Consider the following 14,181-nt stretch of genomic DNA (forward strand, 5'->3'; position numbering starts at 1 on the left):
CACTAAAAGTGAACAGTCAATTTAGATTTTGTTCTTTCAAAAGTTGATCAGAGTCTGTAAGAAACCCTGAGAGCAGTCAAAGTGAGACTAACTGTAATGAATTAAAAGACCCACACAAGAGGTTTGGTCAATACCTTTTAATGTTAAGCAATTGTAATTTTTCTTGTAATGCAAGGTGCGCTCCAATTTCTAACTTTCTTCTAAGCAATCACATAATGAGCAATCCATTTTCCTAAATTTCGACAACATTACTACAGCCAATCTTACTCTAACCCTTGATATCCTCTCCAATTTACATCACTGCCATTGACAGAAACTCCAGAATCAATGGCAGAGCTGTAAATAAATTACTGCTGTCTCCACAGGTACTGCTGAAAGCTAAGTCTTCGGATGGACCTCAAAGCCTTTGGATGAAAGGCAATTGTGATTTCCATGCTATCAAGGGAAATGATTAAAATGCTGCCTTTAGATTTTTGTTTTAATTCAAACTCTAAGCCCAGCAATCAAAGAACAGACGCTTGGCATTTATGTTGTTAAACCAGTTTTCCATAACCTGTAAATTGAGTATACTGCATACTGTGCAAAATTAATAGCAAAACACCAGCACTCCCAGAACATGAAATTATAAGACAACCAATATAAAAGCAGCTAAACGCTCCCAAAGGAGGTAACCAGCACCAAAAAAGGCCTTTAGGGCCAATGTAAAAACTAAAGTTTTCATAGCTTGGGTCCAATTCCTCTATGGGATATCAGATCCCTATTTTAATATAGAGAAAATCCTCCTTGACAAAAGGCTACAGCACAGAAATGAGGAACTTGTCTTGCTATCTTCTGGAGCTTAATTTCAGCTCTGCCTGGTCAGAAAGATTATCCCTGCAAGCAACATCTTGCAATCTATTAAGACAGACGGACGTGCCATGTAGAAATAATAATAGCTACCGTATTTTGGTTTGCAACACATTTGAGCCACTAATCGATGTCAAATTCAATTCTCATTTTATTTTACAGATTCCAAACCAATTCAGTAATCAACGAGCTGGTGGTAAATATTTCATTCAGGGGAAAAAAACAGCTCCATTATAACTACACAGATTTATGACTTTAGAAGTCCAGTTTTATCTCGGTGCTGTATTGTTTTGATGGTTGACCTCCCCCTTGTGGTCAACAGGGAAATTTAATGTTAAAATTGCATCTGTTACTGCTTTGGCACATTTTTAAATTATGCATACACTTTAAAACAGTGTGTATACCAAAGCACCTAATTTTACAATTTCAGATTGGATTTTTTTTTAAATTTTGTAGTCCTAGATATCATTCAGCAATACCTTGGATACAGGATGCATTCAACATAAAAGGTCAGTAATTACACCCTATCATATCCATGATAGCCTGGAACATGCAGAGCAACCCCGAAACTCAGACTTAATTAATGTTCAGTCCTCGGAGGTAGATTTTTAGAAAAATCTTGTCTTCATTTTATAGAACTCATACAAGTGCCTGAGAGAAAGTCACTATGATTGGTAAAAGTAGTGGAAGCTAAGCAGGCAGGTAGGAAAGTACCGCTTGATTTCTTCAAAATTACATACTGAATAAGATGATTACATTATGTAACAAACTCTAATTTCTACAGTCACTCATCACATCTTCAGGACATCCCAAATTGCTTCACATCCAGTGAGTTATATTGTTGTTACGCACACAAATACAATAGAGAATATGTGCACACCAAGATCCCACAAACAGCAAGCAAGATAAATGACCAGTTAAACTGTTTTTTGGTAGTACTGATTGAGGGAGGAATGTTGGCCAGGACATCAGGAGAACTGCATCTTCAAATAGTACCACAGAACCTTGTACCACCCATCTCAAAAAGGCAGATGGGGCGTCAGCTTGATGTTGCATCCGAAAGGCACTTCAGACAATGCAACTTACTCACCAATACTTCAATGAGGTGTCAGCATGAATTATCCAAGACTTAAACCGAGGCCTTGTTTGCCCTTCCAGGTGGTCTTAAGAAATGATCTCAGTACTATTTCAGAAGAACTAGGGAGTTATCCCAGTGTCCTGACCAACATTTATCCATAAAGCAACACTTTAAAAAAAAACAAACACAATCAGGTGGTCTGATCCTTTATTTCACTGCTGTTTGTGGGATCTTGCTGTGTGCAAGTTAACAGTCGACTTTCCTATATTACAACAGTGATTACATTTCAAAATACTTAATTGCTTATAAAAACACTTTGGGGTACCCCACTTTGGGGTATTCCACAGATACTGCCAGACCTGCTGAGTGATTCCAGCATTTCTTGTTTTTGTTTCAGATTTCCAGCATCCGCAGTATTTTGCTTTTATTATATTGGGGTATCCCGAGGTTGTGAAAGGTGCTATATAAATGTCAAGTTCTTTATTTAAAAAGCACACAGAGAACATGAGTATCAAATTTCAAAAGCGAATTAAATTAAAACTGGTCTTTACAAAGTGGGAACGTCCACTTGGAGAGCAGTCATTATTTCTTTTAAATACAGCATTCTGCAGACTCCAGACAATCTGGCACTATTGTTGCAAGATGCAAATACACAAGTACAAAACATTTTTTTTCTCTCCCTTTAAAATATTGGCTCTGGAACAGTGCAAGATAAACATTCACGGAAAACTGTTTTATTTAAAAGCACAAAGTCAGTTTTAGTGAAATCTTCCCTCAAATAAACTTTGCATATTGTTAATTTCTGTAATTATTCCACCCAGATATGGTAAAAACAGTATAGTACCATGGTGGAAAGCCTCTGGTACGAACATTTATTTTAAAAAGTGCAGAATCAAATAAAAACATTGCTTTTGGAAACAAAACAAAAAAGTACCAAAAAAAAAAGCCTATCTTGGACAGTAAGGCGGGATTGGGGGGACTTATGGTACCCAATCATATCGGTCAGGAAACCACAAAAGTTAATTTGCTTTTGAACTGACTAGTCCACCGATAGTGATGTTAGAGGAAAACTGTTGGCCTGATCACCAGGAGAATGCTGCTCTTTAAATAATGCCATGGGGTCTTCATCCACTTGATTTAACATTTCCAACAGTATTGCACTGGAGTGTCAGCTGAAGAAATCTACACAGCCGAGAGATACTGCACATACACAGAAGCTCAGTTATTGATAGCTTATCTCTAAAACCAAAACAAACAGGGAACCAGGTTTCCTCCCATGCCCATATAAAAATAGAAGTACCAACCTCATAATGCGATAGAAAATCCAACAAGATAGAATGAGTTGAGATGTATTGAAGTGGACTCATTACTCGTCGAATGAAATTATGAATGTAGGCAGCTGTAAGAGGGCCTTTGTATTCAATAGGGCCAAACCTAGCATGCCAAAAAAAAAAAAAGTCCATTAACTGTGATTATATTATGGAGGCTAACATCCATCCTCAAACAGAACAACCAGGGACAGATAACTTTCCTATGTACATTCCTGGCCAACACAAACATCTCAGCCAGAAAAACCACCACTACGAGAATTTACCTGCCCACAAGTTTCAAAACACCAGAAAATCATTATGAGCTACCAACAAACTTGAGGGTAACTTACTTTGATGGAGGATTTTTCTGTTAACCCTTAAATGAATGCTTGCACATCTAAAATTAATAAAGTCCACTCAGTAAAAATAGCATGGGAGGAGGAGATTTAGTGCTCAAGTTGAAAGATGCCAAGACTAAATGGATTAAGAAAAAAACCCATTGGTAGTATCTGGCACTAGGTTAGATGCAAGATAAAGATCCTTTCATACCACCATCATAATATGCCTTATAGTTATCAAGCTTGAACACCTCCTACTGCACCAGTGTGGTATGTCCTTTGCCAACACCAACCATCTTTGTGGAGTTTCAATAGACTTACCAGTTTAGTGTGGTCAACCTTCTTGCACTGGTTTAAAACACAAATTAAATTTTGGTTGAGATCCCTACAATCGGGAGGGGTGACTGACACAAAGCAAATCCAGAAGTTTAAAGATTGTGTCTAAATTTCATGTGCCATCCAGAACTCTTAAATGTAAAAAATGCAATTTGCTAATCTGAACATTTTATAACTAGCTTCATAGAAATATAGAAAATAGGAGCAGGAGTAGGCCATTTGGCCCTTCAGGCCTGCAGCGCCATTCAAAAAAGATCATGGCTGATTGTCTAATTCAGTACCCTGTTCCCGCTTTCTCCCCATATCCCTTGATCCCTTTGGCATTAAGAAATATATCTATCTCCTTCCTGAATATATTTAATGATTTAGCCTCCACTGCCTTCTGCGGTACAGAATTCCACAGGTTCACCACCCTTGGTGAAGAAGTTTCTCATCTCGGTTCTAAATGGCATACCCCGTATCTGGAGACTGTGACCCCTGGTTCTGGACTCCCCAGTCATCGGGAACATCCTCCCTGCATCTAGCCTGTCTACTCCAGTTAGAATTTTATCGGTTTTTATGAGATCCCCTCTCATTCTTCTAAACTCCAGTGAATATTGGCCTAGTCAACCCAATCTCTCCTCTTTCGTCAATCCTGCCATCCCAGAAATCAGCCTAGTAAATCTTCTTTGCACTCCCTCCATGGCAAGAACATCCTTCCTCAGATAAGGAGACCAAAACTGTACACTACTCCAGATGTGGTCTCACCAAGGCCCTGTATAACTGCAGTAAGACATCCTTGCTCTTGTACTCAAATCCTCTTGCAATGAAGGTCAACATACCATTCGCCTTCCTAATTGCTTGCTGCACCTGAAGGCTTGCTTTCAGCGACTGGTGTACAAGGACACCCAGGTCTCATTGCACCTCCCCCTTTCCCAATCTATCACCATTCAGATAATAATTTGCCTTTCTGTTTTTACAACCAAAGTGGATAACCTCCTATTTTTTAGTTTAGTTTAGTTTAGAGATACAGCACTGAAACAGGCCCTTCGGCCCACCGAGTCTGTGCCAACCATCAACCACCCATTTATACTAATCCTACATTAATCCCATATTCCTACCACATCCCCACCTGCCCCTATATTTCCCTACCACCTACCTATACTAGGGGCAATTTATAATGGCCAATTTACCTATCAACCTGCAAGTCTTTGGCATGTGGGAGGAAACCAGAGCACCTGGAGGAAACCCAAGCAGACACAGGGAGAACTTGTAAACTCCACACAGGCAGTACCCAGAATCGAACCCGGATCGCTGGAGCTGTGAGGCTGCGGTGCTAACCACTGCGCCGTCCACGTTATACGGCATCTGTCAAGCATTTGCCCACTGACCCAACTTGTCCAAATCATATTGGAACCTCTTTGCATCCTCTTCACAGCTCACTTTCCCCCCAGCTTTGTGTCGTCTGCACGCTTGGAAATGTTACATTTTAGTTCCCTCACCCAAGTTATTAATATACATTATGAATAGCTGGGGCCCAAGCACTGAGCCCTGCGGTACCCCACTAGTGACTGCCTGCCACCCAGAAAAAGACCCGTTTATTCCTCCTCTCTGTTTCCTGTCAGTCAACCAATTCTCAATCCATGCCAGTATATTACCCCCAATCCCCTGTGTTTTAATTTTGCACACTAACCTCTTATGTGGGACCTTATCAAAAGCTTTCTGAAAATGCAAATACACCACATCCACTGGTTGACCCTTATCTATTCTACTAATTACATCCTCAAAAAACTCCAGTAGATTTGTTAAGCATAATTTCCTTTTCGTAAACCCATGCTGACTTTGCCCAATCCCGTTTATGCTTTCCAGGTGTTCTGCTATCACATCCTTTATAATAGACTCTAGCATTTTCCCCACTACTGATGTAAGGCTCACTGGTCTGTAGTTCCCTGTTTTTTCTCTCCCTCCTTTTTAAAAAAAAAATAGTGGGGTTACATTTGCCACCCTCCAATCTGTAGGAACTGCTCCAGAGTCTATAGAATTTTGGAAGATGACCACCAATGCATCGACTATTTCCAGGGCCACTTCCTTTAGTACTCTGGGATGCAGATTATCAGGCCCTGGGGATTTGTCAGCCTTTAACCCCATTAATTTCCCTAGCACTATTTTTTTTTAAACTAGTACTGATTTCCTTCAGTTCCTCCCTCTCAATAGACCCCTGGTTCCCTAACATTTCTGGGAGGTTATTTGTGTCCTCCTTTGTGAAGACAGAACCAAAGTATGTGTTTAATTGTTCTGCCATTTCTTAGTTCCCCATTATAATTTCCCCTGTTTGACTGTAAGGGACCTACATTTGGTTTCACTAATCTTTCTCTTCACATATTTATAGAAGCTTTTACAGTCAGTTTTTATGTTTCCCACAAGTTTACTCTCACAGTCGATTTCCCTCCGCTTAATCAATCTCTTTGTCCTCCTTTGCTGAATTCTAAACTGCTCTCAATCCTCAGACTTGCTGTTTTTTCTGGCAATTTTATATGCCTCATCTTTGGATCTAATACTATCCCTAATTTCTTTTGTAAGCCACATTTGAGCCACCTTTCCAGTTTTATTTTTGCGCCATACAGGAATGAATAATTGTTGTAATTCATGCACACGTTCTTTAAATATTATCCATTGCTTATCCACCGTCAACCCTTTTAGTAAAGTTCCCCAGTCCACCATTGCCAACTTGTGCCTCATACCTTCATCGTTTCCTTTATTTAGAATCAGGACCCTAGTTTCGGATTCAACTACTTCACTCTCCATCTTAATGAAGAATTCTATCATGTTATGGTCGCTCCTCCCCAAAGGACCCCACACAACAAGATTGTTAATTAATCCTTTCTCATTGCACAATACCCAGTCTAGGATATCGTGTTCTCTAGTTGGTTCCTCAACGTATTGGTCTAAAAAACCTTCGCGTTAAACACTTCAAGAATTCCTCCTCTACAGTATTATTGCTAATTTGGTTTGACCAATCTATATGTAGATTAATGTCACCCTTGATTACAGTTGCACCCTTATTGCAGGCATCTCTAAATTCCTGTTTAATGCCATCCCTTACATCTCCACTACTGTTTGGGGGCCTATAGACAACCCCCAACGTCTTCTGCCCCTTGGTGCTTCTTAGCTCTACCCATACAGATTCCACATCATGATTTTCCGAGCCAATATCCTTCCTCACTACTGCATTGATTTCCTCCTTTACTAACAACACTACCCCACCTCCTTTCCCTTTTTGCCTGTCCTTCCTAAATACTGAATACCCCTGGATGTTCAGTTCCCATCCTTGGTCACCTTGCAGCTATGTCTCCGTAATCACTACTAAATCATAACCGTTTATATCTATTTGCGCTGTTAATTCATCTATCTTACTGCAAATGCTCTGCGCATTAAGACACAATGCCTTTCGACTTGTCTTTTTAACATTGTTAGTCATCTTAGCTTATTTTGCACTATGGCCCCATTTGTTTCTCGCCCTTGTTTTCTCTGCCTTCCACTTTTGCTTCTTACCTTTCTGTCTTTCATTTCTATCCTTGTTTCCCTGTTCAGATTCCCATCCCCCTGCCATTCTAGTTTAAACCCTTCCCAACAGCACTAGCAAACACCACCACCACACCCTCCACACCACCCCCACCCCCTACCCTGAGAAAACTGGTCCCGGTCCTGCCCAGATGCAACCTGTCCAGCTTGTACTGGTCCCACCGTCCCAGGAATCTGAATCCCTCCCCCCTACACCATTTCTCCAGCCACATATTCATCTGATATATCCTGCTATTTCTGTTCTCGCTAGCACGTGGCACTGGTAGTAATCCTGAGATTCCTACCTTTGAGGTTCGACTTTTTAATTTTCGTCCTAACTCCCTATATTCAGCTTGTAGGACCTCATCCTTTTTTTAAACCTACGTCATTGGTACCGATATGTACCACGACAAGTGACTGCTCGCCCATCCCCCTCAGAATGCCTGTCAACCGCTCAGAGACATCCTTGACCCTTGCACCAGGGAGGCAACATACCATCGTGGAGTGTCTTCTGCAGCTGCAGAAACACCCGTCTGTTCCCCCTACAATTGAATCCCTTAACACTATAGCCCTGCCACTCTTCTTCTTCCCCTCCTGTGCAGCAGAGCCACCCATGGTGCCATGAACTTGGCTCTTGCTGCTTTCCCCTGAGCCATCTCCCAGAGTATCCAAAGCGGTATATCTTTTAGAGAGGGGGATGGCCACAGGGGACTCCTGCACTGTCTGCCTTCCTCTACTCTACCTGGTGGTCACCCATTCCCTTCCTGCCTTTGCAGCATTTGCCTGCTGTGTGAGCACATTGCTTTTTTTTTTTTAAAAAAAGTCTAATTTAGAACTTATTCTGGTCTGCAGCCATTTTAGTAATTCTTCCTCTTGGGAATTCAGGAGATTACAAATAAAATCTCTTTGGTGGCCTGTTAATTTGACAGTCAACTTGTTATTCAAATATTGCAGCAACTGAGACAAAACCATAAAACAGGCCATCTGTAATATTATGACAGACTTACATCTTGCACATTGTTCAAATAACCATAAACTGCTAGTAACATTTTTAGTAGTGAATTTTTCAACTAATGGTTTCTGGATTGTAAGCAGCTGTGCAAAGATACCAATAAAAAAAACCTTAAGACTCTTTAAACAAAAAAGGGACCAGCACTGCTGATTTCTCAGCTGAGCATTATGCAATTTCCATTACCAGCATACATAAAAATCATCTCACACACACACACACACACACACACATATAATGATGGTGTCAGATTCAATCCTCAGTCTGTACTGGGGTACAACAATTAGTTTCAGCACTCATAGGTGCGAAAGCAAGAGATGGGAAAGAACAAAGCCAAAGTTTGTTTTCCCAATTGCTAGTTAGATGATTCCCTACTAAAAGCAAATGTGCATGGAGGCCAGCATCATCTTCAGTGGTAATGTCATCTACCAAAGAAAGAGACCACCACCAGCTATTCAAGCTTTCGCAGGAATAGGAGCCACTTGGACATATTACTGGTGCATGTGGAACTATCCCCCAGAAAAAGTTAAGCATCTGGGGAAGAGGAGAGAAGAAAAAGAGGGAAAAAAGTTGGTTGAAAAAAAAAACACTTTTAAGTGAACACATTCGGTAGACTCAAAAAAGGTATGGTACCATCTTTCAGATGGGACATTAAATCAAAGCCCCATATGCCCTCTCAAGTGAACATAAAAGATCCCATGGCACTATTTCAAAGAAAAGCAGCAGAGTTATCCCAGCATCCTGGCCAATATATGCCCCTTAAGCAACATCACAAAAACAGATTATGTGGTCATTATCACATTGTTGTTAGCAGCAATTTGCTGTCGGCAAACTTGGCTGCTACGTTTCTTACATTATGAGTGACTATACTTCAAAAGTACTTCATTGGCTGTAAAGTGCTTTGAGATGTCATGAAGGATGCTGGATAAATGCAAGTTCCTTTTATGTTTTTTTTAAAGAAACAAAACAGCCCTAGGTCTCAACTTCCTTCTTGGCAAGTTCCAAAACATAGATGGGGCACATATTCCCCTTATTTCCAAGGAGCAGCAGGTTACATTTATCACAATGAACTCGATTTACCATTGATCGGATCATGTGGATATGACCAAGCTCTCTTTGCACGATCTTAGCTGCCTCCCAAGTCAACAGTTCCCTCCACAACCCCACCCACACATTTATCAAAGACTGTAAAGGTTATCTGCATACATCAGGAACATGAGATAAGCCAGCAATTCATTACTCAGTACTTCATCCATTTCAATCTAGCATCCCCACTGCTTGTCCTCAGTTTCCTTCATTTTAGCCAGTTATTAATTCACATCCATGCCTTATCCTCAATAGTCATTGATATAAGTGTGTAAAGTATCTCAGGCAGTACTTTATCATAGGCATTCTGGATATCTATGTGCACTACATCCAATTTGTCAGCACCTCAGATATAGTCTATAGAGGTGGGTTAGGCAAGATATGCTTCCTCAGAAGAAGCGTACAGGTATGGTCCCATTTTGCTTCAGACTGTTTCCTCTCGTTTTCCCAATTATTGATATCGAGACCATGGGTCTGTCGATGCTGGATGTAGCCATTGCATTTCTTGAATAGGAGAACTATAATCGTCAATCTCTTAGAACCTCCTGGTTGTTCACTGGCTCCTTCAAAATGATGACCAATACTACACAAACTTCTTCCTAAGTAGCTGGAGGTATACTTCATCTGTCCCAGAGGATCTATTGGTTTTCAATCCCCAAAGCATATCCAGAAACTCTGCTGCACTGACATCAAAGCCTTAGAGTGCACACACAATAGTTGGATGGTATTAGCTTGCCAAACAATTACTGGATTAGCATTGTGGTTGACACTCAACAGCCCTCTGAAATGGCTTAGTAAACCACACGTGTTTTTTTTTTAAAAAGGCAGCAGCTCACCACCACCTTCTCAAGGGCAATTAGGGATGGGTAATAAATGCAGGCCTTGCCAACGACACCCATATCCTGTGGATTAATAAAAACAACCCTTAAGAACACTATTTTAAGAGAGCTTATTTGCAGCTGAGGTACTGGAATTTGATATTCAGGGATGCCAACTAAGCTATTAAAAGCATAAACTTTCAACAATTTCCTAGTACTGAGCTACAGGAGCTGAACAGTTTGCTTCACCCAATAAGAATCAGCCCAATTAAGAGTCAAGATGATTAATTGTTGCGTACTTGAGGCAAATTAACGTCAATCAATTTTGCTAGTCATGGGTTATCACAATTAACAAATCGTTGCTTTGCACGACACCTATTTGGATGGAGCGTTACAAGGTTGAAATACAAGTGGTTCTGGTTGAATGCACAAACCATGAAAGTAACGACGATCATTCAGATGATTGCTCTAAAAATGTCCTCCAACTTTGAAATGAATCTAACATGATCAAAGTAAATATCATTGTTCCCTCGCCTAGGTATAGGAAACTTTACAGGCTTTGTAAGAGTGGTTGAATGTCATTGTTTTATTTGATCTGAGGCATTCCCCTCCTCTGTAGAGTATTTCCCTAATTCATGGCCATACATTACAGAGGGACAAAGGAATTTGTACAAATTCCATCAGCCAAATTGCATCCTACAGAAAGGTTAATCACACTCAAAATTTAAATTGTACATGTCAACATAACATCCATCAAGATATAATTCCTTCCAGATTAGAACTGCAGGATATTTTCCCCCATACTTGTGTGGGGGATGAGAGAGAGGAGAAAAAAAAATAGGAAAAAATCTGCTTCATATTTTCTTTTGACACTGGCATGCATATAATTCAATCCTGGACAACAGTGGAAAAGGACGTCAACTGTTCATTAGCCCACACCACCCCGCATCAAAATCTGGTAAAAATTTTCAATTTAGTAAAAGGCTTGTAATTCAGAGGTGGATATTTCAATAATTAATCTCTAGTTCCTGGAGTTATATCAAAATAGCTGTACATTTTACAGAAACAATTTTGATCACACAAAACAGTTCAAGTTTCCCAGCTGTTGAGTCACAGTTTGTGGAATTTTGCACAGTAGGTAGGTCGGTAACTTTAGGACAAAAGATTTAAGATAATTGGAAAAATCCTTAGGGGAGGAGAGGTGAGCAGATTTTTTTTTTTTTAAAAACACCGAGTTTTGATCTGGAAATGCACTGCTTGAAAGAGCAGTGGAAGCTGATTGAATAGTAACTGTCAAAGGGGAAAATGGACATTAACTTGAAAAGGATGCTGGCAGGGCTATGAGGAAATGTGCATATTTGTGGGGGGGGGGGAAGCAGGGTAATGGGACCAACTGGATAGCTCTGGCTAAGAGACCACACAGGAATGTTGGTGAGCTGAATGCCCCCTCCTGTGCTGTAAGATTCTATGACATTCTCTGGGGTTCCGAGAAACTGGTTCCTTTTGTAAGTGGACTTCATATCGTCAATCTAGATGCATTTTTCACTGTCCAATTTATAATAGGATGATTATAGGGAGCTCATAAAAATGAAGCCTTGATATGTATACCAGCTACTGAAATATCATGTGTGCTGCCAAAAAAAAAGTGTTATTTTTTAATGAAATCCAGACGATTAAGACATCAAAACCAAAAGCTACTTTATTTTACATAAAGCACGAATGAACAGTATGGAGCTTTCACAGAGAGAATAGGCAACTTTACTAACTCTCTGTGAAAACAGCTTAGACTTCTTCAATGCAGATAACTTCCTGTTGCTGCCTGCTAGAACACAGCACACCTAGAGGGAGAGGATCACCACCCCTGAAGTTAGAGAGATGGTTGGAGATGTATGCCCATCCCCCCATTCCTAATTGCTCGAGAAGGTGGTGGTGAGCTGCCTTCTTGAACCGCTGCAGTCCATGTGAGATAGGTACACTCACAGTGCTGTTAGGAAGGGAGTTCCAGGATTTTGCCCAGCGACAGTGAAGGAATGGCAATATAGTTCCAAGTCAGGATGGTGTGTGACTTGGGGAATGTGCAGGTGGTGGTGTTCCCATGCATCTGCTGTCCTTGTCCTTCTAGGTGGGAGAGGTTGCGGGTTTGGAAGGTGCAATCTAAGAAGCCTTGGTGTGTTGCTGTAGTGCATCTTGTAGATGGCACACACTGCTGCCATTGTGCATCGGTGGTGGAGGGAATGAATGTTTGTGGATGGGGTGCCAATCAAGCGGGCTGCTTTGTTCTGGATGGTGTCGAGCTTTTTGAGTGTTGGCGGAGCTGCACCCATCCAGGCAAGTGGAGAGTATTCCATCACACTCCTGACTTGTGCCTTGTAGATGATGGACAGTCTTTGGGGAGTCTGAATTGGGGAGTGTGATAAAAAAAAATGAACTTATCCCCTAAAGTAGTGACTTTGATTATAACTCTTTATTCAGGGCTATTTTTGTTTTGAGTGATCAGCTTTTTTGGAGGGTTGTTCATTAGTTGTTTATTAGTTTTGTATGTTGGTCAATTGATTATGAAATGGTTTCTTACCTCCTCTGATATAAATGGATTACAGGATAGTAAAAGAGATTCATTTGCTTCCTGCACTTCCCCTGGTGCCACCAGCAGTTTATAGCAAGGAACAACACCTAGAACAAAGAAGAGAATCAGTTCTACTCTGAACTTGAACTCATATCAGCCCAAGCAACCCCATCACTCTCCAACACCAAAAAACAAAAATACATTTTGTTTTAATTCAAGAACACTGCTCAATTAAGGTGGTCTTGGGAACACCAACCAACTGTTCAATGGAAAAACACTGTGTGGAACCAAACTCCTTCCACAGACTAGGATACTCCAATGGTAATTGCTAGACTATTGTGGAGTTCGTCAATCTCAGCCGAAGCAGCAATTAGTGGATGCCACAACTGATCTTGATGACCACAGGCGAGAGAGAGGTGGCAGCGATTGGAGACGGCAGGGTGGGAGGAAAGAGAAGGGAAAACAATTAAAAATAAATCTCTGCCCTTCAGGTCTGTCGGATCAAGCTTGGTTTATCACAGCTGAAAAGTAGCATATCTGACAGTACTGCACTGGAGTTCTGACCTGGAATGAGAATTGAACTTGTAGGGTCAAGCTGGCACTAAACAAAATTATACACAATACATATCATGGTAGATGATTAAAGAAAAAAAAGTCAACTGAGTGTCACGGGGCGGGGCGGGGGGGCAGGCAAAGAATGTAAGTAGACAGCTGTAAGAAGTTACACTGATCCATGTTATTTTGCATAATGTGCCACAAATTCAAACCACCCACGTTTAGAAAACTTTAAAAACTACACATTTCAATATAATCTAAAGAGCCAACCTACAATTTGCCAACAACAGATTACTGGTAAGCAAGTAGGCGTCAAGATGTAGGAGGCACGAAAGGTCAGTGTCAATAAGCATCTTATTTAAAATGCGTTTGCACCTCCTCAACCTCATCAATAATTTTAAAAGAAAAATACTCTAGTAGGAGGCATGCATCAAACTGAAGTTTATTTTAATTTCCTGTACAAAATCAAGTCAACAGTAATGCTACTTTAAAGATTTCTAGCTGAGTCAGAAGCTTAAGACCCAAAAGTTAGAAGTTATAATTTAGGCTTTCTGCCACCCTCAAAAACAAACTTAACTAGTGTCATTACTTAAACAATAATTAGCTTCAGTAGATAAACTTTTAACTGTAAAGCTGCTTCTCCCATCAGCTGCCTCCCGAGGGGGAGGCAATGAGATAGTGGTAATGCCACTGGACTAGTAA

At 40.6% G+C, this 14,181-nt stretch overlaps 1 protein-coding gene across 6 annotated transcripts in view; it reads right to left on the bottom strand.

Annotated features, from left to right (window-relative positions):
• The window catches only part of txndc11 (thioredoxin domain containing 11), a 96,573-nt gene that overhangs the window by 66,737 nt on the left and 15,655 nt on the right, over window positions 1-14,181 (bottom strand). For 3 of the 6 annotated variants that reach the window (XM_068056417.1, XM_068056416.1, XM_068056418.1), the window contains exons 3-4: window positions 12,934-13,031; window positions 3,229-3,358 (exon numbers count right to left, since the gene is read on the bottom strand). In XM_068056417.1, the coding sequence (XP_067912518.1) occupies window positions 3,229-3,358; window positions 12,934-13,031 (228 nt within the window). Of the gene's footprint in view, window positions 1-3,228; window positions 3,359-9,663; window positions 9,852-9,888; window positions 10,347-12,933; window positions 13,032-14,181 lie in introns of those variants that run through there. The other 3 variants (XM_068056419.1, XM_068056420.1, XM_068056421.1) reach the window with 3 other exon arrangements.

This window comes from Heterodontus francisci, chromosome 24, assembly GCF_036365525.1.
Source record: "Heterodontus francisci isolate sHetFra1 chromosome 24, sHetFra1.hap1, whole genome shotgun sequence".
NCBI classification, from domain to species: Eukaryota; Metazoa; Chordata; class Chondrichthyes; order Heterodontiformes; family Heterodontidae; genus Heterodontus; species Heterodontus francisci.